This window comes from Charadrius vociferus, unplaced genomic scaffold (assembly GCF_000708025.1).
Source record: "Charadrius vociferus isolate BGI_N301 unplaced genomic scaffold, ASM70802v2 scaffold82, whole genome shotgun sequence".
Classification (NCBI taxonomy): Eukaryota; Metazoa; Chordata; class Aves; order Charadriiformes; family Charadriidae; genus Charadrius; species Charadrius vociferus.
Window position 1 is genome coordinate 3,991,109 of NW_009647401.1, and position 25,895 is coordinate 4,017,003.

General features: G+C 40.5%; 3 protein-coding genes across 3 annotated transcripts; all 3 read right to left on the bottom strand.

Moving 5' to 3' along the window:
- Positions 1 to 1,869: 1,869 nt before the first annotated feature.
- TAAR5 (trace amine associated receptor 5) lies at positions 1,870 to 2,901 on the bottom strand. The gene has a single exon (XM_009880199.1). It carries the CDS (start codon positions 2,899 to 2,901, stop codon positions 1,870 to 1,872), a length of 1,032 nt encoding a protein of 343 aa, XP_009878501.1.
- A 5,837-nt stretch (positions 2,902 to 8,738) lies between these two features.
- Positions 8,739 to 15,785, bottom strand: TAAR2 (trace amine associated receptor 2). Its single transcript, XM_009880200.1, has 3 exons — positions 14,851 to 15,785; positions 8,969 to 9,048; positions 8,739 to 8,773 (listed from the first exon to the last, which is right to left on the bottom strand). The coding sequence occupies exons 1-3, from the start codon at positions 15,783 to 15,785 to the stop codon at positions 8,739 to 8,741; spliced, it is 1,050 nt and encodes a 349-aa protein (XP_009878502.1).
- Positions 15,786 to 24,627: 8,842 nt separating this feature from the next.
- TAAR1 (trace amine associated receptor 1) lies at positions 24,628 to 25,629 on the bottom strand. The gene has a single exon (XM_009880169.1). It carries the CDS (start codon positions 25,627 to 25,629, stop codon positions 24,628 to 24,630), a length of 1,002 nt encoding a protein of 333 aa, XP_009878471.1.
- Between the last annotated feature and the right edge of the window lie 266 nt (positions 25,630 to 25,895).

Sequence of the window (25,895 nt, forward strand, 5' to 3'; positions counted from 1 at the left end):
AATGTCTCAGTTTAAAAACACCAACAATTTATGGTCACACTCTATTCAGGACATCCCTGAAAATAACACATAAGCCCTCTTTCTCTTCTCCTTCTTCCAGACATGTGCTTTAACTTTAAATATTTTGAATACTGTCATTTTTCCTGACTGAGGTCTTAAAGTTATGGACAAAACCAAAAAGGGTTTGAGGTAAACAGATGTCAGAACAGATTACAACATCCCAAAGCTGCAGCTCATTTGTACTAGCAGAGGAAACTGTTCTTGCCATACAAAAAACCCCAACCATAATGATAAGATAAAAAAGAGGGAGAAGAGTTTTACCATTTAGTTTATTGGATACATTAAAAAATGCAGCTGCTACAACATTGTATTGCACTGTTTTCCTACAGAATATCTGCTGTGCAATTCCTTTATTTTATTCTTACACGTGGAGGGCTTGATGCTCTTGCCTATTGCATTTAGTGAAAAATCGACCACTCCTTTGAGAAGGCTATAGGACATCTGCTCATTTCTCACTTTAGTTACACGCTTTCCGTAGCTGTTTCTTCTTTTAGTCTTTGTCACTCAGAAAACATGCAGTTGACTATAGGATGGAATGACTTCTTTTAGAAGGCACTGAAAATTTGAAGAACCTTCAAATCTAATAATGGTTTTACATACCATTAACAGAAGAAGACAAAATTATTAGAGTTGTTGTTTAGCTGCTTGTTATTTTTTTGTAGAAGAGTTACTACTGCTTACTACAATTTTTTTTCTCTGATAAAATGTTCATAACAGTGAGGTAGAAAATAACTTCCTTATGAACAGTACAAAATTTTGCCATGCAGCTTGCTGCTGAACAGAGATCTCAATTTATCAGCATCTGCACTTTTAAAATTGGCCTTGTGAAAGTGCATAAACATAGCCAAAGAAAACTGAGAACCTACGGCTGATGTTTTTTGCTCAGCCCAACGATGTAAGCATATGTTATGTCTGTAAGCAGACCTACTCATTTCTTTGGCAACAAGCAAACAAAAGAGCATGAAAGTCTTAGGATTGTCAGGGAAAGAAATTGAAAGAACAAAACATAAAACATTCTAACGCTTATTGATATCTGGAGCTGCAGTACCCAGTGCAGTTCCTGTCCACCCTCTTCCCCTTTCTTCTACTCCCTTTATGCAGTAGGAGTAGAAAAGATACGGAGCAAGGCAAAAAGGGTATTCAGAGGTGTGGTGCAGGCACCTTGCATACATGATGAAACAAAGATTCCACAGGTTTCAACGGACACTCCCGAGGAATTCAGGATTCTTTCTCCCATACGCAGCCTTTGGATCAGGGGCATGTCTGTGTGGGCTAGAAAAATAATGTAAAAAATATCAGTATAACCTTGCTCTCTCATCCACTGTTGGCCACTAGCTTAGGTAGGCATTTGATCTCACCTGTAGTTGCATCCTTATGCCCTTTGTGTTTAAAAACTGATGTACACCCTATGTAACTTTGTAAATCAGCACCACTTGCTTTGTGTAAAAATAAGACAATTGCCAGGGAAGAAAATCTCTTCAGAAACAGACAGCAACTATTTCAGGATGCCCAAGGAATAGTATGGACAGGGTCTTCTTTACAGCTGATTACAGCCAATTTTCAAATGCTTGTCAGGGTCACATAACAAACACGAGACTTTAATAAGGCACGTGTTCTGGGACAAATGTTGTGGAAGGTGAGTCCCAGCATGGAATGTCTATTTACATCTGGGATCTGCTCAAGCCATTTGTTTTAAGAAAAAGAGAAAATAAGAAGAGAAATACTAACTAAGTATACGTTGAAGAAGATTCATGAGAAATGCTGTGATATAGCCTACAGTATTTTCTACAGTGCACATGAAGGCTCTAGTCATTCCTGGTACAAGTCTACTGTAGATGTCCTGGAACAAAAGATCCCATGAGTTAAGACTAGTTTCAGAGCTTTCCTGAACCAGCTGTAGGAAAATACATAGATCAAGGGATTGCAGGCAGAATTGAAGTATGCGAACCAAATAAGGACGTCAAACAAAACTGGGGGGGTAATGAAATCCAGAAGACTGTCTACCATAGTGTCAACAGCAAAGGGCAGCCAGCACAGGAGGTAGACTCCTACAGCTACCCCAAGAGTCTTTGCTGCTTTTCTTTCACTCTTGGATGCTCCTACGTGTAGCTGAGACCCAACACTCCTATTCATGTTGTTTATCAGCCTGGCTTGCTTGTTAGCCACAGTAAATATTTTTACATACAAAACTATCATTAGGAGGCAAGGGAAGAAGAATACTGGGAAGTTCAACCACCCCCAGAGCTTGTTGAACAGCAGCTGACAGCTACCAACACAGGGCATATCTTGCAAAAAATGGCCCAGCCCATCTGCAATCGCTTTAGTGTAGAGGAAGACAGAGGTATACACCATAGGGACTGACCACCCCACCCCAATGTAAATACAGGCCACTCTGATGGTGAACTTGGTGGGGTAGAGCAAAGGGTCACAGATGGCATAATGACGATCAATGGAAATGAAACACAGATGAAATATGGAGGTCAAGCAAAAGAGCGTGTCCAGAAAGGTGTGCAGCCTACAGAAGTCATCTCCAAAATACCAGCAGCTCTCTACGGACCGGATGGTGCTAAAAGGCAGCACAATCAGCCCCAGGAGGAGGTCAGCAAGGGCAAGGGAGAGGAGCAGGAGGTTGGTGGGGGTGTGCAGGGTTTTGAAATGGGAAATGACAATGATGACAAGCAGGTTCCCCAGCACCGTGATCATCATGCCCAAGGCACAGGCCAGATAAATGGCCAGCTGGACCCCAAAGGGGTGTAAGGTCCTGTAGCAGGAGTCATTTGCCTCATAGCACAGGGTGATGAGCATCCCCTCCTCAGCACCGGTGTCCTGGGCTGAGCTCATGCCAGCCTGCCCAGGTCCCACTGCCTCCCCCAGCTCTGCCACACGCCTGGAAAAAGATTTGCGTTCCAGCAGAGGTGCCAAACGACTAACCTGAGAAAAGGTAATAAAACGGCAGGTTAGAAAGAGAGATATCTTTTAATCAAATACTTTTATTAAAGCCATTGGAGAGTTTTCATTTTTCAAGCGAAAAAATGAGCCTGTTTTACCTGTTCAAATCAGTGTTCAAATTTCTGTGGCATCATATTTGTATCATATTTTGGGCTTCTTTCAGCCGATAACGCAGGTAGTGCGGGAAATGCAGCAAATCCATACATGTGTGGGCAAGTGGTAAATAAAGAGAAGATCTGCCTCAGAAGGAAAACCAGTGCTGAGTAACAGGCATTGCAAGCCAAAGCTCCTTAAGGGATTTAAAAGCCGGGTCTAGTATAATGGTACACTGATTCTCTTGAAATTCCCTGGAAATGAAGTTCCAATTTAGTTACAATTCTTTTTTATTAAGTAGAAGCTGTGAAGTCATTATTATGAAACAAATAATATCTGATGGCAAAGGAAAACCCCTCAGGGCAAGCTGCTCATTTGATAGTGTTCTGGGTATGGGGATATACATGGATATCCATTCTGTTGATGACATAAATATTCAGCAAAGCAAACAGACACATTTTTATATGCTTTAAAGATTGTTACTGCTTTTTTCTTATGAAATTGCTGTTTAAGTTTTAAGTTATTTAATTTTTAATTGGAACTGTAAGAAATACAGTAACAGATTATAATGGATTATTCCAGTAGTCTTTGATATATCAGATGACTGAACGGTATGACATTTTACAGTAAGACAGCTACAGTTAAATATATGACATTTTTCTGTATGTATTTTTTTTTCTTGAAATGACTGGTATAATAGCTGGAAATTTTTCCCACCTTTCCCATCCTTCCCAGCAGCAACAAAACATAATAGCAAATCTCTTAATCGTGTTTCCATAAACATTGAAATCAGGAATACTTACTGTGAAATACCTCTTTTCATAGAATGGGAGCTGTACTGCAGTGCACTGAAATCCTTTTCTAAGTACATGTCTTTTGCCTGAGTGGAAAGCGTGTGACATTATATAAACCAGATGGAGAGAGAGTCCCTATGGATGACCGATATACCTTAGGGGCATAGAGGAACTGTTGCATATTTGGCAAAAATTGCCATTTTCTAAGAAGTTTAAATGCATGTGTGCTCAGCTGCTGAAGATTTATATCAGAGTTTGTCTGTGAATTTTCTTTCTTCAGGTGTTCCTGCCAGAAGATGCAGCTAATGCCAGCTCATCCTGTGGCATCAGTGACCCCCTCCCCATGGAGGCCTCCTGGATGATTTTGTGATATTTCTTTGATGCAGTGGAATGGTCTGTTTTAATGTGGATATTACAGAGACAAATGTCACTCAGGAAAGTCCTGGATTTTTCATCCTAGGTGGGATACAGGGTTTTAAAACAAGCTTCTCACTTCTCAGTGAAAGTTTTCCTGGTGCTCATACCCTCCACGCTTGTCTCCTGCTCAGTCAGGGCGACCACATACCAGCTCCTAAAGGGACTCCGATGGTATGTCTCTCAGAGCTTGGCTGCTTCTTCCCTGCTCTGCAATTAGTTTTTTTACAAGCTCTCCAGTATGACTGCAGTCCTTCATCTTCCCTACTTTGAATTTCTTCCGTTAACAAGTTGCCTGCTGTCTCTTGATGTTTTTGAAACACCCTGTGCCAAAAGCTGCTGACACGCAGCAGGGACACTGTTAGGATAAGGCTGAGGGAAGTTTTTAGACTGAATTTTTAATACAAGGAAGAGCTAAAGTCAGTTTCCATGCCATTCTGGTTTATGTCAGGTCATGAGTAGCAGCTATGACTATAGGGATTTAAAAACTCCTATAAGAGCAGGAATTATTTTTTTTCCAGTTTTGCTTCAACAACAATTTAAGGCAACATTTCCACACTATTGAAAATCACAGTGCAAAAAAGGTATAAATTGGGCGTAGGTCTACGAAGCACTGTGCTTAGCTAGAGACTTGCCATAAAACTTCACAGAGATTAATTTCTCCTTTTCCTATTTCCACATTTTAATAAATTATTATTTATATTAAGATTGTCAGATGCTTTTGGATAGCTCTTAATATTATCAATAGGGGTTTTGTCCTTGGTGCTCTGTCAATTTCCTTAGTTTTCATTATTTGTGTATTTTATATGTAATAAAGTATCATTCTCATCCAAATACTTTGCCTTTCAAATTCCAAGTAAAATCATATCCTTGTCAAAATCCTTACCCCATCTAGCTAGCTATCATGATGCTTCTGAAGTGATTATCACCACCCCTAAAGGGAACAACATGTGACAAAACAATCACAGCTCTCCCTTTCTGTACATGTTACTTGTTGAAATTGCTTTGCATTTTTTCCCTCTCGTCTCATCTGGTCATGGGAAAAGAGACCAGTTTACAATTAAGAGAAGGCTCAGATAGTGACAATGTAGGTCCTTGCAGTTTGAAACAAGAACAGCTTTTTAACATGTATCAACTCTCAAAGAATGCTATCATAAAATAAAAAATGCCCATCATACTCAGGATGTTCCTTCTCTTTACCTTTCTTTCTTCAAACAAAATCACTGGATATGGTCTCACACTGAACTTTTGTTGAATGTACTATGCAGCCTAGTACAGGAAAACACACACACACACACAAAATAGAAGGATGTGTGCTATCTGGTATGGTTCAATCTGTAGTGAAGACATGCATAGCCAATATCTATTTTTTATTGAAACTGCTGCACATAACTCTAAGATCTAAATTCCTCTACGTAACCTCTGAGTCTGAGTTCCTTAAAATAGAACACGACAGTTTCAAAGGATTATGGACTTTCTAAAAGGGCCATCATCAGTGCCCCTTTGCTGTGAAATTTTTCCTCACAGCTTCCAAAAGAGTCAGTCTGTGATCCCTAAGTAGAATATAATAGTATGAGATGGCCGTGGGCTTACTAAGATGACCTACACTGTGCTAGCAAACCTAAACCTCAAATCTTCTGGCACGTGTGCTACAGCCATAGAGCCTACAGTGCGGCCTTGTGGTCTCCCTTGTAGCGGGCAGTGATCATCTCTGAAGAAGTCAGCGTATCGTATACGAGTGTTTCATCATTACTGCAGAGTGGCGGAACTGTTCATAAATACTCACCCAGTCCAGATTAAAACTCTGCTAGGTGTAGCACACCCCAACTTCATGCAGACAAGGGGTCTCCACAGGGTGCGGCATGTGTTTTTTCTTCATTTTTCTTACAAAAATAGCAGAATTTGGCCTCCAGTTTTGTAACTATGGAAAATTCTTGCCCACAGCACTCACAAGAAATTGTTCCACCTGCTGTATCCCATTTTTATATAACTTTTGCTTTTATGTTTTCCTGCTCTTGGTGACATTGCTCTGTCTTCTGTCCATTCAAGTGCTCATATAGGACACACCTATATCAGCGGTTTTAGAAGCAGTACCTCTGTAAGTTAACTGTGGCAGCTTAAACTGTGCTAAAAGTGGAAGTGAAGATGGAGAGAGCAGAACTTACTGGTGCTGTCCCCATCTGTAATATCTTTGTCCAAATTAGTCAGCTGAAGGGTTAAAACCGAGGAGATTGTGTATTAGAGAAGGAGTAAAAAAAGGGTAATTTAGTTCAGGAAGTTAATAAAAATAATTAATAAATTCACAGATTTTATCCATTATTTTTGAAGTTAACAACTCATATATTTGTTTCAATCTAGGATTGTCTTAGCACCCAAAAAAATGTGGTTTTTTTCAGTTTATTGATCTTGTTATCCTTTTATTGTCTCATTTTTTTCCATTAGTTCCAAATTTGAAATTATTAATATCATAATAAAGTGACAAATCCAAATAGTTCATCGTCTTTGAAACATTCCCTCTCATCATTTTTTTCTGTCTAAACGTTTTTTCTGAATGTGATCCCAAAGTGCAGCTTTAGTGAATCTAGTGTTTAGTGATGCAGCAGAGGAATTGCAAAAGATATGACAGAAAAAGTCAAAATACACACAGAAAAAAGTTAAATGTGACCTACTGTGGTTCAAGAGTTCTCTGCAGAAGAATTCATTAATAACAGGTGTTAAAGGTAATCCCAAGACTACAAAAGAGGACTACAGGTACAACTGATATAGCCCTTCCCCAGAGCTCCCAATTCCCTCTGCTGTGGTTTGCAGCAAGCAAAACACATGGCAACTGGGAGTAATCTAACCAAAACAAGCAATATGTTAATAAGGCCTGTTAATTCACATTTCAGAAGAAAAATGAGAAACTCAAGATATTTTTAGCTGTTAAAAAGGGAAGGGAGAGGGACAAGTAAGGTGTTGCACTGCACAGCACTGGCAGAACAAAATGAATGAAGAGTTATTACTGAAATACGAGCCACCAATTAGTCCAGCCTGTGAAAAACATCAAATGGCCTTCAGCTATCTGGATGTGGCCCATGCAAAGCTGCCTTTTTACACTGGGCAATTTTTTAGTGGCACAAATTGGGCAGAGGTGGCCGAAATCCCCTGGGCATGGGCAGCTCCTGATGCCTAGAGTAGTGCTAGGAGCAGGAGAGCATGCGATGGGTTAAAGCAGACCTCCCCATCTCCTGTCTTCTGCTGGTTTGAGGCACCTGCACAACACTGACCTGCAGCCAGACCCCTGATGCCAGACTGGGCAGATACCACTCAGTCCCTCCAGTTTCCACCAAAGGAAGCAGAAATGGCCGATATAATTCCCACAATTTCTTCCTTGCTTGGCCTGTGTGGGGCCTGCGGGACTAGAGCGGATGTTCTGCTCCAGAGCTGCTCCATGGGCATCAAACATCACGTTCAGACCCTGTAGAATCACATTGTCTTGCTGTCTGACCTGGCAATGTTGCAATCCTGATAGAGTTACTTGAATGAGATATTGACTTCTGGTAAATTGTCACAATGAGGAATACAAACCACTTTTCTGCCCATAGTGATATTAGAAAAGCCAGATGTGCTGGAATGTCCTGCCTCCCCAAACAGAAGCACGCTCCTTTTCTACTCATGCAACAGACCCAGCTGCAGGGCAGCACATGACCGTCACTTTGGTGTCCTGACTGTGGGGAAAGGGCACAGTGCAGTAACCACTGGGAAAACAACTGAAGCTTTGCCCATGAAAACTTGACAAATATGATAGGGGTTTTTTTTATTTTTATTTGATTTACTCCCTTTAAAAAAATCTAACCTTTAATTCCTCTGAGGGAATGTACCCACCTTCATAGATGACTGTTCTGATGATAACTTATTTTCATAAGCAATGCAGGGTAGCACATAGAGAGACGGCTGTTCAGAAGCTAGACCATCATACCTTAAATCAACCCACATTTAAAATATTTTTCAGTTACAAATTGAAAAATTACATTTACAAAAGCAGGCTGAGGTTGGTTTACCAGCGCTTATAAGACTGTGTCTGGAGTCCTGTGAGTAGATACAGACAACGGAGTGTTTCCAGCTGGAAAAAGTGTTTTGGCTCCTTTCTGTTTCCCTGGTTCATTTGGAAAGTTTGGCTAATAGATTAGGATGACTAGGGTGCTAAATTTCAGACAATGATATCTAAATAATTACCTCATGTGGCTTAAACATGAGAGTTCACGCCGGCCCTTGGACACAATGGTTCTTCAGTGTTGTGGCCACATAGCTGGTGTCCCTGCGCATGGCAGAGAATCTGGATAATGTCTCCTGTACAGGTTGTCAGTGTGCCGGGTCATTTCCTAGCATCCGGACACAACGTTTCTTAGGATTTTGTATTATCTTGCTGAATGTAAGTCCACCCATAGATTACCTATTACTGTATCTGGCAGTATATGCAAATACTGTGAAGATAAAAGAACACATAAATATTTGCAAAAAGTAATTCCAGGAGCTGCTAATTCGTTTATACAGAATGTGACTAGTTAACCAAGTTTTTTACAGAAAGGCAGTGGAGTACATTGAAAATAGAAGAGTCTGAATATTGCACCTGCAATGACCATTTCCAAAGGTTTTTTGAAACAAAGGGTAAAACAAACCATAAATGATAGGGCTGCAGGCAGAGCTGAAATAGCCCAGCCAGAAGGTGGCATTGCACAAGCCCTTAGGTTCTGAGAAGCTAATAAAAAGATCAACTACTGAGAGCAAGGTAGCCAACAACAACAACAAAACCAACCAACCAACCCACCAAAAAAACCCCCCATTTTCCATTATTACACATCATGTTTCCATGACTTTGTTCCGGTTTTGAACACACGTGACACATGGAGAATTTTAGTAATCTTTCTGGAATGTTTTTTTGCTAGAGAAAATACGTGGACTTGTATCTCTACCGCCAATCTGCCTGCAAAAGAGGAAGCAAAGGGAGAAGCCAGCACTCCTCAGCATTTGTTGAGCACGAGAGAAGCACAGAAACTGCTGCAGGCAATGGGTGCCATATATTCTTCAATAATGTCAGTATTTAACCCTGAGAAAATTATGCTAACGGCAAAGAAGAATAAAATTGACCTGCTGTCTAAGAAAATGAATTTTGTCATAGGGATGGTCATTTGGGTGATATAATGCAGTGGGTCAAGGACAGTATAATTACAGTCAAGAGAGATAAATTGGACAAAAAGGAGAGGTGTTATACAACTGCATCACAAGATGTGTGGAGTTTTCAGGAGAGAGCCCCAGCGGACAAGCATGATTTGATGGAGCTGGTTGTGCTGTGGGGCATAACATGATGCTCAGGAAAAGTCAGTTTTGACCATGGAGTAGACCAGAAACTTGGGGGGAGAGCAGATTGCTGGAGATCACGGATGGAAGCAGTCACAGACGTATTTCCCCCCATTTTGCAAAGGACGGTTCCACCCACGCATGTGTAGATAGCACAGGGGCAAAACCCACGCCTTGCATCTCTAGGTCCTAAAATCTTAACAAAATCAAAGCAATACTAGACCAGCTCTGAGCTCCAGAGGCTGGATGAAGTCATTATTTGGCAGCATGAATTATTCGTCACAATACTGCAATACAACCACTCCTGGTGAAGAAAACCAGATAAAACAAAATTGTTTAAACACTAAAGAACAAGATCTGTAAGGGAAAGTTTTTGTGGGGGAAAAAAACTGTTCTTGAGCACAAAATCCCTTCTTTGGATCAAATCTTGCCTCTCAATTTATTGAAAACTTATCCTGATATCTTCAGAGGTGCCTTTAAACCAGCATGATTACAGTGTTACATCAGGTCTGGAGACAAATGTGACAGTCACTTCTGTCACTTGGTATCTGAACTGAAGGACGAGGGGACAAAATCTGTCCCTTAGGTCTGCTGATGTCAGGTACCAGCAGCACCAGCATACTTCAGTCGCACAGGCTCTGAAATGGAAGTGTCTGAGGGCAGGACCCCAAGCACAGGATGGAGCTCAGAAGTCCTTTGGCTGCCCGGTATGAAAACACTGACGGTGGCTGGTGGCACAGGGCAGCTGCCGCCCTCCCGGCTACAGCCTGCGTGCAGACACAGAGCCAGAGGAGGCTGCTCCTCACCAGAGTCAAACAAATATTTGCCGGTTTTCCCCTCCTGCCTCAGAGGGTTTCCTTCCCCTGCCGCTCCTTCTCCCTCCCGTCTACACCCCACAGCACTCCCACGTTTTTATTTTGTGCTTAAACGTCCTTTCTTGTATTAAAGTCCAAAGCTGCTTGGGATTTTCTCCATCCTGCATTTTGGTGGAAATGTGTAATTAAAAATACACCTGAAAAGACTCCTCCTTCCTACAAGAAAAACTGGAATGTTCTTAATTGATATATTGCTAAAAAGGCTCATGGCTGTCTCTTGAGAAACTGAACATCCTTTTCTATGTTAGTTTTCTCTGTAATACTTCATCAGTGCTTTGTTGCTGCTGCAGCCATGAAGACTGACACGCCACCAATCCAGTGGGAAGATGATTTGATTAGGTTACATAAATGGAAGAATAAATAAATTATTTTAATATATTACAGTTACAGCTGTGCATGCCCTTTTGTCAGGAGCTTCTTGGAACAGTTACTTTCATTTACTTAATTTTCACTAAAGCTGATTAAAATGCTGTGGGTTTTTTTTGTTTGGTTTTTTTTTTTTTTTGGTCAGAAAGACATTATAACTGAAAATTGGCTGCTGACTATTGAGCATTAATTTACCTGAACTTATCTGACTTCTTTGGCATATATTAATTTTGAATAGAAAAGTTAATGCCTGTAAACCAAAATCTTTAATTTAAATCTTGAGGAATTCATTTTGGAAATGTTACTGCAGTGTCTCCAGAGAATTGCCTTTTGGATGTTTTATGTTATTGCTCACTCTGTTTACCTCCAGAACATGCCTGCCTTCAGACCTGTAGTTATGTCAGTGACTTCATGCTAAATATTTTTTAAGTACTCTGCAGTATTAAGGTATAAAATAAAAATCGACAGAGAGCTTGCAAAAATAAATTTAATTCTCAAAAAGTTTTCAGCTGGTGTTTCTGCAACCCAAGGATTTAACTTCTTCCCCCCCGACACTTAATATAAGATGTTGTCGACCTTTTTCTGTAAAGCTGCTTTTGCTTATGGGCTCCACAAGAGGGTAGGAAATCCTTTCTGACGGTTTAGGCTGTGACAGAAAAGATCGAAAGAAAAAAAATAATATTCTGACTATTCTGACCGCAAGCAGGCACTGCAGATCATACCTGCGAGTTGCTACGTTGCAAACCATTTAAGAATGAAAATGTAGCAATTGTTTGAATAAAGACCACTGGCCTGGGGGGCAGCTCTGAGTGTTGCTGTTAGCGGCATTGCGAGAGGGAGACTGAGTGTGGATTACCTGGCTGGGATGCTCTTAAGAGTGTCTTGCTGTCCTGCATGTTCAAACTGGGATGCACCAGAGAGGAAGAGGACCTCTCAGACTGAGGTGCCCACCTGGATGTCGGAGCTTGAACTCCCTCCTGAATCCAGGATTGGAAATATATCCCCTGAGGTCAATGTTAGCTCCTGCTGGAAACAGAATCACAGAATGGTACAAGAAGTCCTAACCCTTCTGGCTGCTGCCCTTAGGAGAAGAACATGGTCTGGATTTGATATAGGGCAGAATGCATGCTAAAACTTGTAGTTTGGAAAAACAGATGAATGGGTGAGCATGTATTTCAGAAAAAATAAAACAAAACAGCTTACCACAATATTTAAGGAGAGGAAGAAATTAAGAGATCTGCAGTGCTTGTATCTGAACATAAATGGTGTACCGTTTGAATTGAATGTGATGAATATGTTACAGTAAAACCCACAGACACTCAGGTTTTCCTGCGTACCAGTAGGTGTGGTCCACAAAAAAAATCCCTGTTACTCTGATACCCCAGGTTTTCTGCAAAGCAGTGCTTTGTTTAGCACCAGTGTCAAGTTCAACAGCAGATGGAACAGGATGGCATGCCACAAAGTCATTCAGGAACCAAATCCCACCATCTGACAGACCTGCAAGTCCCCTTGGCCAGACTACGGAAGAAGATCTAGCTGTAGGCTGCAAGTTGGGTCACAAGACTAAGTAGATACTCCTTTAACACAGTGGACACATGCAAGGACATGACACACTGAAGCCTCACAAATAGCTCAAAACTGTTCCCTGAAGATTTGTAGTCTGGAAGAAATGTCTTTGTAGGAGATGTAATATATTGGGCTGACTCTGAATGATTTATGCTATATGTTAATGAAGTAATTTAATCATTACTTAAAATGTCTCCAATTGCATCATGTGTCACCAACTAGACATTTAACACATAGAATAATTTTCAGAAATGCCTAAATGTGGACTTAAGAGTCTTAATTAGACTCCTAACATTAACTTAACACATTTTTGTGTAACTAACAGAGGGGATTAAAACTCACTCTGCAGAATAGTTGAGTACAGTGGCAAATACTGAAGACAACAAATAATGTGAAGAGACTTAAAAAGGATCTCTGGTTGCCTCCAGGTCTAGTGTTATACCTATTTTTTTGTGGCCCATCTTCTGCCTCGTGGTTTTACTGCTGGAAGGATGTCAGGGACATATAGCATTTGTTACCTTTCAACAAAACCCCCTCATGGACTAGTTTTAACACAAAGGCTGGTCTAATGGCACTCCAGTTTCTCTGAAGAAGCCACACTGAGCTGTGTGTAGACATCACCTGGCACAGCTGGCTGTGACGCCGTCTCTGCTGTGTCCCCCATCACCTGGCATGAAGCTTCCCGCTTCCTGCTGGCACCGGCACCATGGGCTCTCGATATTGCCCCCAAACACTGTGTATTTCATGTAGCTCAGCTCCAAAAGGAGAAGCGGAAAGTTCCTGATAGCATCTCAGATGGTACCCTGGCCAGCAATGTGTAGTGTGAAATGGATACAAGGTTGCCCTCCACCTCACCACAGCTTCCAAAAATCTGCCCCCAGGGAAAACACTGCAGGAGCAAAAATAGATTAAGATGAATCTATTCACACCCGAGGCGACAGCACAGGCTCCAAAAGTCAGGACTGGGCTGTGCTAAAGTGATCCAGCTTTCCGGAGCAGGGCTGTTGGCTGCAAGCAACTTACTGCTCAGCTTTCTTGCTCAGCCTGAGCACCACTCCCACTGCCCCATGTTTAATCTGGGGGTCTCCCAGAACATGTATGGAGCAACAATATGGGACAGTGTATTATCCAATTTCTAGGTGCCTAAAGTCTTCATTGCATCCAGCCCTGCTCTGTTCCCTGCTCTGGCTGTTCAGCCACCGACAGTTGTGCACAGAGAAAGTATTTGCATCAACTTAAAGGCCTTGGCTTTTGTGGTTTTTGTTATGAAAGTTTAAGACCTTACACACCACCCTAGACAAGTCTGTGACCTTCCATCTCTTTGCTGTCTCAAGTGTTTCAGGGTTGGGGTGAAATCAGGATTCCTCAGATCCCAAACAGAACATGTTCATGTTATCACAGATCCAGCAAAATGTTTTTAGCAAAGAAAATGAGCAGCTACCACTGGTATGCCATACTATAATAGAAGTAATAGACCAAGAAGTGAAAAAAAACATGTGGGTGGCTTTTTGGTAGTCAGACTTTAAAAAAGGTAAATCATACACTGTATGCATACAGCAAAAGGTAAGTCAGTCAGAGGTACAATTCACAATAAAGAGTATGCAGTCACTGCGTTCTATAACAACTCAGCCAACCTTATTTTAAGCATGTAAGCGATGTGAACTCTGGCAGTGACTCTTACTGACTTCAGAGGGAACTCAGCATGGCAAGAACCTCAGTTAGAGGCTCCGGCTCAGTGTTAAAGTTTGGTGGGGTGAATATGGGGTGGGCTGTCAACAAGACTATTTTATAATGTCTGGAGCCTGATGTCTGAACAAGGAAAGGACAAGCATATACCTGAGTCCGAGTAGTACTCTCATTCCCGAGTACCCCTCCCCAAGTACGAGGCGCACAGAGGACAAGCACTGAAAATCTGATTCTATTGTTTTCAGGGGAAAAGATCAAATTCAAGCCAAAATTACACTCAAATTCTACTTGCTTGGGAATAACAGCAGACTCTCTACATCTGCTAGCGCTCCAGTCACAAAAGGCTGACAAAGACTGTCACCATATTAGCCTGGGATGTATCCAGTTTAGGAGATTTTTGATGGTGAACCTCAAGAAATATTAGCTGCATTCACACAAGATTAGGTGAAATATTGAGTTTATGGACTGTAAGTAAATTCTTTCTGAAATTAAAAAAAGCCCTAATGCATTAAGAGATTCTAGAAAGGCTTAAACTTCCAAAACACTATTGAGGCACTAAGAGTGAACACAAGTAGTAAACAAATATCATATAAAATGAGTCTGATTTTATTAAAGAAATATTTGATGAGACAATTCTACAGGACTGACTCATAAATTCCATATTGCACATTTCAGGCTTTTACTGAACCCTGAACAGTTGAATCTGTTACTGTGACTGATCTTCAGATAAAATTTTTACTGTACGAAAATGTGGACTAAATATTTTGCCTTTTAAGATATATTTAAATGTTTTCCGAAACCATGGATAGAAAAAGCCATATATTAATGGATTGCAGAGAGAATTTAGATACCCAAGCCAGTTTAGAGCATCAAACAAAGGTAAAGGTGTAGAGAAATTTAAAAATGGATCAATTAAGATAGTGAAAAAACAAGGAAACCAGCATATTAAGAAACCCAGCATAACTATACTCAAAGTCTTGGCAGCTTTCCTATCTTTATTCTTAGAATGCTCATTTTTCTTACCACTTTTTGTGTGCCTGGGTGCCCGGCTCAACTCACATGTGTGCCTTTGGGAGACTGTAAAAATTTTAACATAAATCCCTATCATAATACAAGCAGGAGCAAATAAACCAACTGTAAATAAAACAGCCCCCCACAGTTTGTTGAACACAATAGGGCACGAGCTCGAGCACTTAACCAACATTTCATAGCCCTCAATTCCAGAAGCATGAGCTTCTGAGAAAACCACACCGAAAGCAAAAGCGGCGGGCACTGACCAGCACACGGCTACCATTTGTTTTGTGGCTGCGACGGTCATGGTGCTGGCGTAATGCAGAGGGTGGCAGATTGCGTAAAACCGATCCACGGCAATGGAACAAAGGTGGAAAATGGAAGCTAAGCAGAGCATCAGGTCAAAACTGTAATGAACTTTGCAGAACGTCATCCCAAAATACCAGCAGTTCTCCACAGACCTCACCATGCTGTAGGGCATGATGGCAAAGCCCAGCAGGAAATCCGTGCCGGCCATGGATAGGATGAGGAAATTGGTCGGAGAATGAAGCTGCTTGAAATACGAGATGGAAACAATTATGGCCAGATTCCCTAAGACGGTGAGAATGAAGGCTGCTGTTATGAATAGATACATTACCCCTCGTACTTCCGGTGACCTAAAGCTCTCAGGACAGGATCTATGTCCAAACTCAGAGCACTCAGTCCAATCCCTTGAGATATTTGGAGAGAGCATAATCAATCCTTTATTAGATTTTTCTATTGGACATGCAGTTCCACAAGCAGATTTAATTTTCACGAATTTCCAAAAGATTCCAAATCCTAATATAAGAATACAAGATAAAGTAAGTCAAGAACATCAATTAAATTATTGAGTGAAATGCAGTAATTCAGAGGCAAACCTCCTCTTGGCTTAAAGAGAGACCAGCTGCAACCCATTATTTTTCTGAAATGGGACATGAAATCTGATAACCGGAAGCTATTATAAAATTCATTGTGAATAAAACTTAAAACAAAGCAGATGAAAGTAAACTTAATTACCTCTTAAAATAACTGAATTACATGATACCACCAATTTTATTTTCTGCATTGTATTGTACCTGCAACATTTTGTAAAATATGGTTCTTGTATTTTATATACGTCATAATATTAGTAATTTTAAAGTTGTAGAAGAAAAAGATGCATAGACAAAGAAATCCTTCACTTCTGTCTGTAAATACTGTATATATTGATCTCTTCAATCTTAGAATGTTTCTTAGAATGTTAGAGATTTCAGTTAATGAACTATTCACCTAAGCGTTCATCTTAAGAGTCACAAATTAGCTGCCAAAATCCCCTTTTCCAAAATATCTATGACGCTAAACTCACCTGCTGTATATTATCAAGTACTGGCAATGAACACATTTGATGGAAATCAGTTGCAAAATTGGTATGATAAGAAATATAAAAAAACTCACTGAAGGGAAGGGGGGATAGGTTGAGTCTTGTCTCCTGTAATAGACTGTGGTCCAGCTGCAGTAATTATAAATGAATACACTTGTGAATATTTTCAAGGGTCATAAGATTCCCTTCATATATCTGGGGAGAACCAGACCCATTTCTGCCACTTCATTTCCTGGCCACTTGTTTGGGGCTTAGGGCATATTTAGAAATAGAAACAGAAAGAGATACTCTTCTCCACAGCAATTTAACCCACTTACAATGAACGTGGGAAGCAGATTGGTCCACTGATTTTTTCCAATAGGCATCATCCTGAAATGAAAAAAATACAGAAACAGAGCATCAAAAGATTAGTTTTATAGGCCATCCCTACCTGCATCTGGTTTAGTAATGCCACCAATAGATTCTTTAAGTAGACATTTTCCTGTTTTGTTATTGTCCTGCAAAACTGTAATGTCTGTAAAAGGCAGACCCCCTTTGTACCTTGGCTCAGATTAATGAAAGGTGGGGATTTATTTTTCTTTTATGACATTACATTTAAGTCCCAGGAGATTTTGAGTTAAAAATATATATATAACTTGGGGGTTTACATCAATAGGAGATAAACAAAGCCAAGTGTCTGTATTCCCAAGACTATTATTTTTGTTTGCTCTATTAATTCATTTACCCTCATGTGCAGGTAGAACTATTTTGGTGACTCAGGGTAGACACAAGTCATATCAAAAAGAGTCTTTAACAGGAGGGGCTAGAGGTAAAGGTGAAGAAAAGATGTTCTGTTTATTATCTATTTCAGTGGCCAATACATTCCCTTGTTTTAGCAATTACCATTTCTAATGAAACTTAGAAATGAAATATTTAATAACCTTGAAGAAGATTACCATCTTGTAATTTAATAGACTGAAACAGCACTTTCTGTCATGCTGGCTGTATATGCAGCTTTCAGATAATGTACAGAAAATTTTCCCCATGCATTACAGAAACAGATAAATAGAAGTGTTAATTGAGGTCAATCTATCATTGTTATTGGACAATCTATTAGTTATTGTACTAAAAGTACAATTTATTTTTTAAAATTGTCTTTTCTTACAAGAAAGACAAAATGAATTCACTATTAACGCGAATAGATTGAGTCCTCTGAGGTCAGAGGTGGATGTTCAGACTTAATGCTAACCTTTATGCATGTGTGTTGAAGATGCATTACAAATCCAAGGATAAATGATTGCTATTCAGGACAGACTGGATTTTTATTGAATGTGATACACAGTGTGTCATAATAACAGGGCAGAAAATAAACATGGGGTTTACAATGAATGAAGGGAAAAGTAAGAACATTTAAAGGATTCTACCTTTATGGCAGTTGCTTTAAAGACAAGGGAATATTCTGTTGGAAATAAAATACAAATCTCTGGGATTATTGGCAACAGAATCATTTAGAGCCTCCAAAAATAGTAAAATTTTGTTATTGTGTACAGTAGAAATTTTTTATCTTTGAGATCTGTCAGTATTTTTGAGACCGGCATATTTAGCAACTTTATTTTTAAACAATGAAGTGAGAGAGATGCAAAATTCACACAGGTGATCCTTTGTTAAAAGAAGTTACTAAACATAAATCCATGCAGAAATCTCTGCAGACACAATTATATTATATTTAAAACATAAATAAATCTGTGGATAGGGGCTATGCTTCCAAAAAGCATTACCTTCAGAAAGCATTGTCCCCTGCACCTCACTATTGGTCTTCCTCCAGCACAGGACAGAAGACAGTGATGGGGGAACAGTTTGACACCTCACCTCTCTGAAATGAAATGTCTAAAAATGGATAACAAATGTACAGGAATTTAAACCTTTATAAAAGAAACTGTTTAACTGGGTTAAAGCAAGGCTATGGAAAGGACCTTAGAAATTGTCTTTGAGAATTAGTCATTATGAGGCACTGCTGTACTGCAAAGACAGCGTGGAGAGAAAATCACTGTAGTCATTATTTTCACTGCTAAACCAGCTTAGTTTTATGACAGCCTATGAGTTTCCTTCATGTTGTACCTCATCATTTCCATTTTGTTCTTAATTATTGATTGGAGAGAAATATTTGGTTACTTATTACTAACCACTTTTATTCCCCTGGGCTGGCTTCAGTAAAGGAGAAATCATAGCAACACAGAGCAAAGGACAAGCTCAAATGTTCTCAAATAATTGTTTTCTCCTGTTGGTAACTGAGAAAGTGCAAAGGGTATAGGATGCACTCTGTTTTCAGCGATGTCTCTTTTACTGACAGATATCTTTTAGCCAGTATGCTGTGAGAGCTCAGTGTTAAAGGAGGTTGACTTTTCCTATAACTATGGGAAATAAGAAGTCCAGACATCTAGAAGTGGGTTGTGGAGTTCCCACAGCCTCAGTTGCCTGTGGATCCGGTCTCTTAGGAAATGGACTTTTTTTACAAAGACTATTGCGTAGTCATTACACAGAAACATTTTCAATCACCCATGCAGTTGGTTGGATTTCAAGTGGCAGCATGAAGGTGAAAAGACCTTATTAAAAAACCTACAAAGTAGAAAATTAAATTGAGCTGGAAAAATCTAGTTATGCAAGACTACGCAACATTATGCAAGACTCAGTAAATGTTATGGGAATTAAATTTCACAGAATCACAGAATGGTTGAGATTGGAAGGCTACACTGTGCTTCATCATCCAGATCATTAACGAAGATGTTGGACAGGATTGGAACCAGAACTAACCTCTGGGGTGCACCACTAGTTGCTGGCCTCCAACTAGACTTTGTGCCAATGGCCACCAGCCTCTGGGCTTGGCCGTTCAGCCAGTTTTCAATCCACTTTGCCGTCTGCTCAGCCAGCCCATACTTCATTACCTTCTCTATGAAGATCTTACGGGAGACGGGATCTTACGGGAGGGTGTTGAAAGCCCTACTGAAGTCTAGGTTGACAGTAACCACTACTCTCCCCTCATCTACCAGGCCAATCATTTCATCATAAAAGTTTATGAAATTTAGGCTATGTCTAATGGAAACAGACTAGTCAAAAATGCTTACAGATAGGCACGTTCTTCTTCTGAATGATGTCTTTAGACACATTAATATAGAAGTAGTGTTGCAGGTAACTAAGATGATCAGAAAAACTACCAAAATAAAAGGCTTTTGTAGAATACTAAGTATCTTATGTTTGAATGTGTCTGGTATTTTCTTCCTTGTTGAATGGGTACTAATGTATTGTAGAGGACAGAGAGTGCACAGTGTGCACAACCTACAGGAGTTAATGATTTAAGGAAAGCCATACAATTTGCAATATTTACACAGTTCGGGAGCTCAGTTTTTCTGTTTGAACACCGCACTAATGTATTTTTTATCCATCTGTTTAAAATGCTCCATTTTGGAGCAAGGCTTTCCTTCTGAGCCTTCTAGAGGGGTCCTGCCTGGAGAGTCGGTGTTCCTCCTCTTCCCCCGTCCTGCTGCATCTGGTGGCTGAGGTTTGGCTGCAGTTGGGACCACCATGCATGAGGCCATAGCAGGTGACAGCCCACGGGCTGCAGAACCACGTTACAATCACCAAAACATGAGCTGCAGTCACTAAGACAGAGGGGACAGGCACAGGTTTGTGCTTCTGAAATTTACAGTCAGTTTTGTACAAAGCATGAGAGGAAGGTGACATTGCAAAATATGCTCACTGGTGGCAAAATGAACAGACATGGGTTTACCGGTGAAACAGATCCTTTCATCATGCTGGAGTAATTGTTTGGCTCAAGTTTTCAGGGAAGTTAAAACATATGAAATCACCCACTGGAGACTCATTTATTTTGAAAAAGGTAGCCATCTGAGAAGTGTTTAATAAGATCACTAATTAAATGTGTTGATAAGGAACTTAACAATACCCTTTGCGCTTCATTTACGTGGTGACACTTTGAGATTGCCATGAGGTACATTTTGCTTCACCAGACCTATCTCGTAACCTGATTGGACAACAACACCAGGCATTTTTCTTGTGGTCTCATAGTTTATCAAAACCTTGGGTTCAAATAGAGACCCTCTGGCCTCATTAACACTTCTCTTTGCACATCTTCATGGTGAGAAATAACTTTGCGCTGCCTGTTCGCCTGTTTGCTGATGAGCGAAAGTAACCTGGGACTTGATTAAAGTTGCTGTGCCAGAGGTGGTACTCTGTAAACAGAAGGCAAGGAGGCTCTTTGGGGAAGTGCCACCTTTAGGTAATAGGACACCAGAGGAAAAAGTTATTTCTAAACTTTCTGAGCTGGGCCATATGCAAAGCTGACTTATACTTGTATGTTATTGAGAAGAACTGCCTTCTAGGTGTGGATGAAGGTCACCAGCAGTCTGTGTGTGGAAGCCCCTTGTTAACGTTGCAGAGAAAATATATTGGTGACATCTTGGCTAGAGTAGTTTGCAGGAGAATTGTTGGTTTAGACACTGAAAACTTCTACTATTTCCATTTACTCTAAATAGATTGTGGTGATCTTGTGCAGCCACGATGTTGGGATGCCCTCTCTACTGGTTTTGGCTGGAATAGGGTTAATTTTCTTCATAGTAGCTTATATGGTGCTATGTTTTGCATTTGTGATGAAAACAGTGCTGATAACACAACTATGTTTTAACTCTTGCTGAGCAGCACTTACACACCTTCAAGGCCTTCTGTGTGAGTAGGCTGGGGATGCGCAAGAGGTTGGGAGGGGGCGCAGCTGGGACAGCTGACCTCAGCTGATCAAAACGATACCCCACACTGTATAATGCCACGGTCAACAATAAAACCTTGGGGCCAGAAGGAGGAAGGGGGGCATTCAGAGTTATGGTGTTCATCTTCTGAAGTAACCATTATGTGTGGTGGAGCCCTGCTTTCCTAGCTGAAGCTGAAGATCTGCTTGCAGATGGGAAGTATTCTTGAATCCCTTAATTTGCTTTGCTTGTGCACGCAAGCTTTGCTTTACCTAGTAAACTGCCCTTGTCTTAACCCACAAGTTCTCTGTTTTACCCTTCTGATTCTCTCCCCCATCCCACTGGGGCAGTGAATAAAGGGCTTTGTGGGGCTGAGCTGCTTACTGGGGTTAAACCATGACATCCTCCAAACTTCTGCACAGCATGCATGGGATGGCTGAGACTCCCCTAACCCAAGGTGTCACCTTTGTACCTTCACTGATAGGTCTTCTCCTCAGAATGACCTACTGGCTGCTGACAATTTTTGACCTGCTTCCCTCCTGATGTGCTCCAGGGCAAGGGACAGGACATGGGGAACTGTGTGTGTGCCTCCGGGACTTCACAATCCTCTGTCCCACCACTGTCTCCAGCTGCAGCTATTCACACAAATCTTCAGTAGTAGCTCCATGGATCATTGCCTAGATACAAAATCTCATTTCAGGGCTCTTGCTAGTCAAGAGTTGGTCCTGAGAAGACATCTAACTGGTGGTTCCAGAAAACTAGCCTTTGATACAAGCATTTTTGGAGTCCTGGGATCATCTCAACTTTTCCATAGTGTAGGATTCACCTATACTGAGTGATCCTTATGTCAGATACCTAAAAATTATATCTGAAATCATCAAAACATCTATTCTAGTGGCTGGAAGATACCTCTTGGAAATAAGAGAAAGAACATCTGCAGGAACAACTAATCTTACCTAAAAATGGATAAGCTGGTGAGACACCCTGTGAAGGTGACTATTTTTCTACAGTGAGTATAGAGCTACCAATGACTAGAGCAGATGTAGTACCTAACTTTTAGATGTCTAAATTTAGGTCAGATGGCTAAAAGCCTTCAGGAGTGTGGGTCTGGTTTTCATGGTCTTAAGTGGATTAGGTTTGCACTAGGGTCTAGGCACAGATCGCAGAGGCGTGTGCTCTATTTGGACAAGAGGCTATCCTGCAAGCAATCTGGCATCGTATTCATTCACAAACTCCTCCTGCAGCCAGAAAATAATGCCAGAAAGATGCCAGAACAAGTCACAAAGAGACACTGACCAGCCGTGAACTCTGTTAGAGCTGAAATTCTCTGGAAACACAGTAACATTTGTAGATTTTTGGGGAGATAGACAGTGGATGAGGGGAAAGAAACAACTTCTCCATTGACTTCCTGAAGGGACTATGTTAATATGTGCTGGACATACTAAATATACTTTAAAAGCCCCAGATGGGCAACATTCCTCATACGGAAAGATCACTTTCCTTCAATCTATAACACCACCAGAAGAAAGGAGGTGTCACCTGGCAGTACTTCTGAAACTGCTATTTCAACAGACATCCAGATGTCCAAGTGATCATGCAGTTCACTTCAGAAGATAGCACTGAGCATGAAGAAATTAATTGCATCAGGCCAGTCTTACTGGGGATGAAACAAGAAGAATATTACTCATTAGTTTATCAGAAAGATAGACAGAAAGATCAATTCTGTGGTACTGTGATTATTGTCTTAACTTTATTTCTGTGAGATAAAGTATTAAAGTAGTCATATTGTCACTAACAAGGCTTATCCTCCACAGCACAAATGCTGATGTGGTGTGTATTTCATTGTTCATTTTTATGTCATTTTGGAGAGTGCAAACTTACAAGATGTCAATGAAACAGTGAAAGAGACAACCTCAGATCCTGATATTTCGCTCTGCTGAAATGTAGTACCATTCAACTTTAATGCTTTACAGCATAGAGTGCTTCAGTGCTCTACAAAGCACAGAAAATAAAGACAATATACACATACGATATGTACTTAGACACACAACATAAATGGAGGACATAATTTACTGCTAAGCCTAGCTCTTACTTCAATACAGACTCATCGATTTCTCTTCATAGTCTCTTCTCGGGTACTAATAATTTCCTGTCCATTCCCAGGTCCATTCCTTCATAGGCCAACCAGATGACACAGGATCAGGCCAAAAGTATTATTTCCTTCTGCTTGCTGATATGTTAACTCTAGAGAAGCCAGGTCATAAATTAAAAAAACTGACAGTCTGTGGGTCTTTTTCAGCTGGTGACCATGCACTACTTTTTGACTTACTCGCCAGTCCTTTGTTCTCCCATCTGGATGTCCCGAGAAGCTGCCCACAGATGTAACCTGGACAGCCTGCTCACCCAGGCGTCATCACTCCAAGCTATTCCTGTAGCCCTCCTGCCACTCCTGGCACTTCCACATCCACCCTGCCCCATTTACCCTCCATTCAGGCCAACCATAGCATTTCTTCACAATTCTCTGTATACTTTCCTTACCAGCTGTCACAGCATTGCCATCAGACAAAAAAACAATATGTCCAAGCTAAAAAACTGTTCTGTAAGGTGCAAATTGGCAAATTTTTTTCATCGAAACATTCATTAGACAAGCATCATTTTCTGGCATTGTCAGGTTCAATGTTGCTTTTCACTGTTGCTTTTCATTCTGTACATTGCATTTTCCTTGTCTTTGATCTTGTTAAACATGCTTTTGATCTCATGGAGCAGAACAGCATTTAAGTGACAAACTCAAAGGTGACAAGCACGAGCTGAATGGAAAGAGAAGGAGCAGCATGACTTTTCTGTCTCCCATCTTCCCTCCGTGGAGTGTGCTGGTATGGCTGGTTATGGGCCTGTTTTGACCTCTGCACGCGTACTGAAGAGGAAGGAAAAAACTTAAAAACTTTGGGTTATTACTCAAAGATGTCTAGAAATCCAAAAGGAAAGGCTTTTCTGCTTTTTCTAGAGGACAATAAATGAATACAAATATTATATTATGAACACCCCTTGTTCAAGAAGTTAATCTGTTGTATCAGAATAATTTCTTAATGATTAAGAGCAGGGATATAAACTGCTGTAAGTTTTTTTTAAACTTAAGTCTTGCACTCCTGTGCATTGCATATAAATATCTGTAACCAAAACACCACATACAATTCTCAATCTGGAACGAAAGAAGACATAAAGTGCAACACTTTTTATATGCTTGAACCAACTTTGGTAAACGGGGAAGCGAATAGGTGTTTCCTTCATTTGCAGCTCTTACATCTGGGAATTCAGCCTCCAGACAAAAATTCAAAGCCATTAATCCAACCACGTAAAGCATGTTACTCTAAAAACAAATGAGTCCTGGAAGAGTCCTGTTGAAAAACTTTTCCAAACAGAATCATCTTTAATGCCCTGCGAAACCACATGTAAAAAAATGCATAAACAATTGGGTTAAATGTAGAATTTAAATAACCAAACCAAACCAAAGCATCAATGAGAATAGGAGGTATCACATAATTCATAAATGGATTGGTTGCTGTAAAAAAGAAGAATGGACTCCAGCAAATGAGAAACACTCCTATTATTATCCCTAATGTCTTGGCAGCTTTTCTTTCTCTGCAGAATGAAATGTGGTGCTTCATTTCAAATCGCATCTTTTTTTGGCTAATTGCATTGATGGATCTTGCCTGCCTCTTGGCTATAGAGTATATTTTCCTATAGATGTACAGCATAACAAATCCAGGGATGTAAAAAGACACTATGGAGGCCACAACACCTGAAGTTTCACTGAAAATGACAAAGCATCCTCCTGCACAATGAAGGTGATTATAAATCTCTTCTGCCCCTCGCAGGTTTAGGTCTAGAAAGATCATCCCAAAAGCAAAAGCAGCAGGGACCATCCAACTTACAAATATCATGACCAGGATAACAAAAGTATTTATCTTTGATTTGTATCTTAGGGGGTCGCACACAGCATAGTAACGGTCGATGGATATGAAGGAAAGATGGAAGATGGAAGCCGTGCTCAGCATAATGTCCGTGCTTGTGTGGATCTTGCAGAAGAGCTCCCCAAAATACCAGCAGTGCTCTACAGAGCGCACCATGCTGCAAGGCATGATGAAGAATCCCAGCAAAAAGTCCACTGTAGCCATAGAAAGTATCAGGAAATTGGTAGGTGTATGGAGCTGCTTGAAATGTGATATCGAGATGATAACTGTCAAATTTCCAACCACTGTGGCCAGAATAATGGAAGCCAGAAAGATATACATGGAAACGCGAATACTGTTTGACCAGCTGCTCCTTATGCAAGAGCCATTTACGGATTCACAGCACAGTTGCATCCTTACTGAGGTCTCAAAACCACGTGGGTATGCAGCACAGGTACTGCTTTTCCTAATGCTGAGACACATTTACAACTGGTTTTGCCTTTTATATTTGGGGACAGCTGCAGGGAGGAAAAAAAAAAAGATCAATTGCAAACACTTGCATTTATTTGGAGGTGTAAGAAATTCACATTTCATTATTTATGAAGGATGAAACTATTTTGTAATTATGCTTTTAACAGAATGACACTTTTATCATTAGACTTATCTTAAAATGGGAATCT

Excerpts from the sequence above, each read along its gene's own strand:
- TAAR5 (XM_009880199.1), bottom strand. The coding sequence starts at position 2,901 with ATGAGCTCAGCCCAGGACACCGGTGCTGAGGAGGGGATGCTCATCACC.
- TAAR2 (XM_009880200.1), bottom strand. The coding sequence starts at position 15,785 with ATGTATCTATTCATAACAGCAGCCTTCATTCTCACCGTCTTAGGGAAT. Across the intron at positions 9,049-14,850 it reads TTATCTGAAGATCAGTCACA|CTTCTCAGAACCTAAGGGCT; the intron begins GTAACAGATTCA and ends TCTTTTTATTAG. Across the intron at positions 8,774-8,968 it reads CTGCAGCCCTATCATTTATG|TATTTGCATATACTGCCAGA; the intron begins GTTTGTTTTACC and ends TTATCTTCACAG.
- TAAR1 (XM_009880169.1), bottom strand. The coding sequence starts at position 25,629 with ATGCAACTGTGCTGTGAATCCGTAAATGGCTCTTGCATAAGGAGCAGC.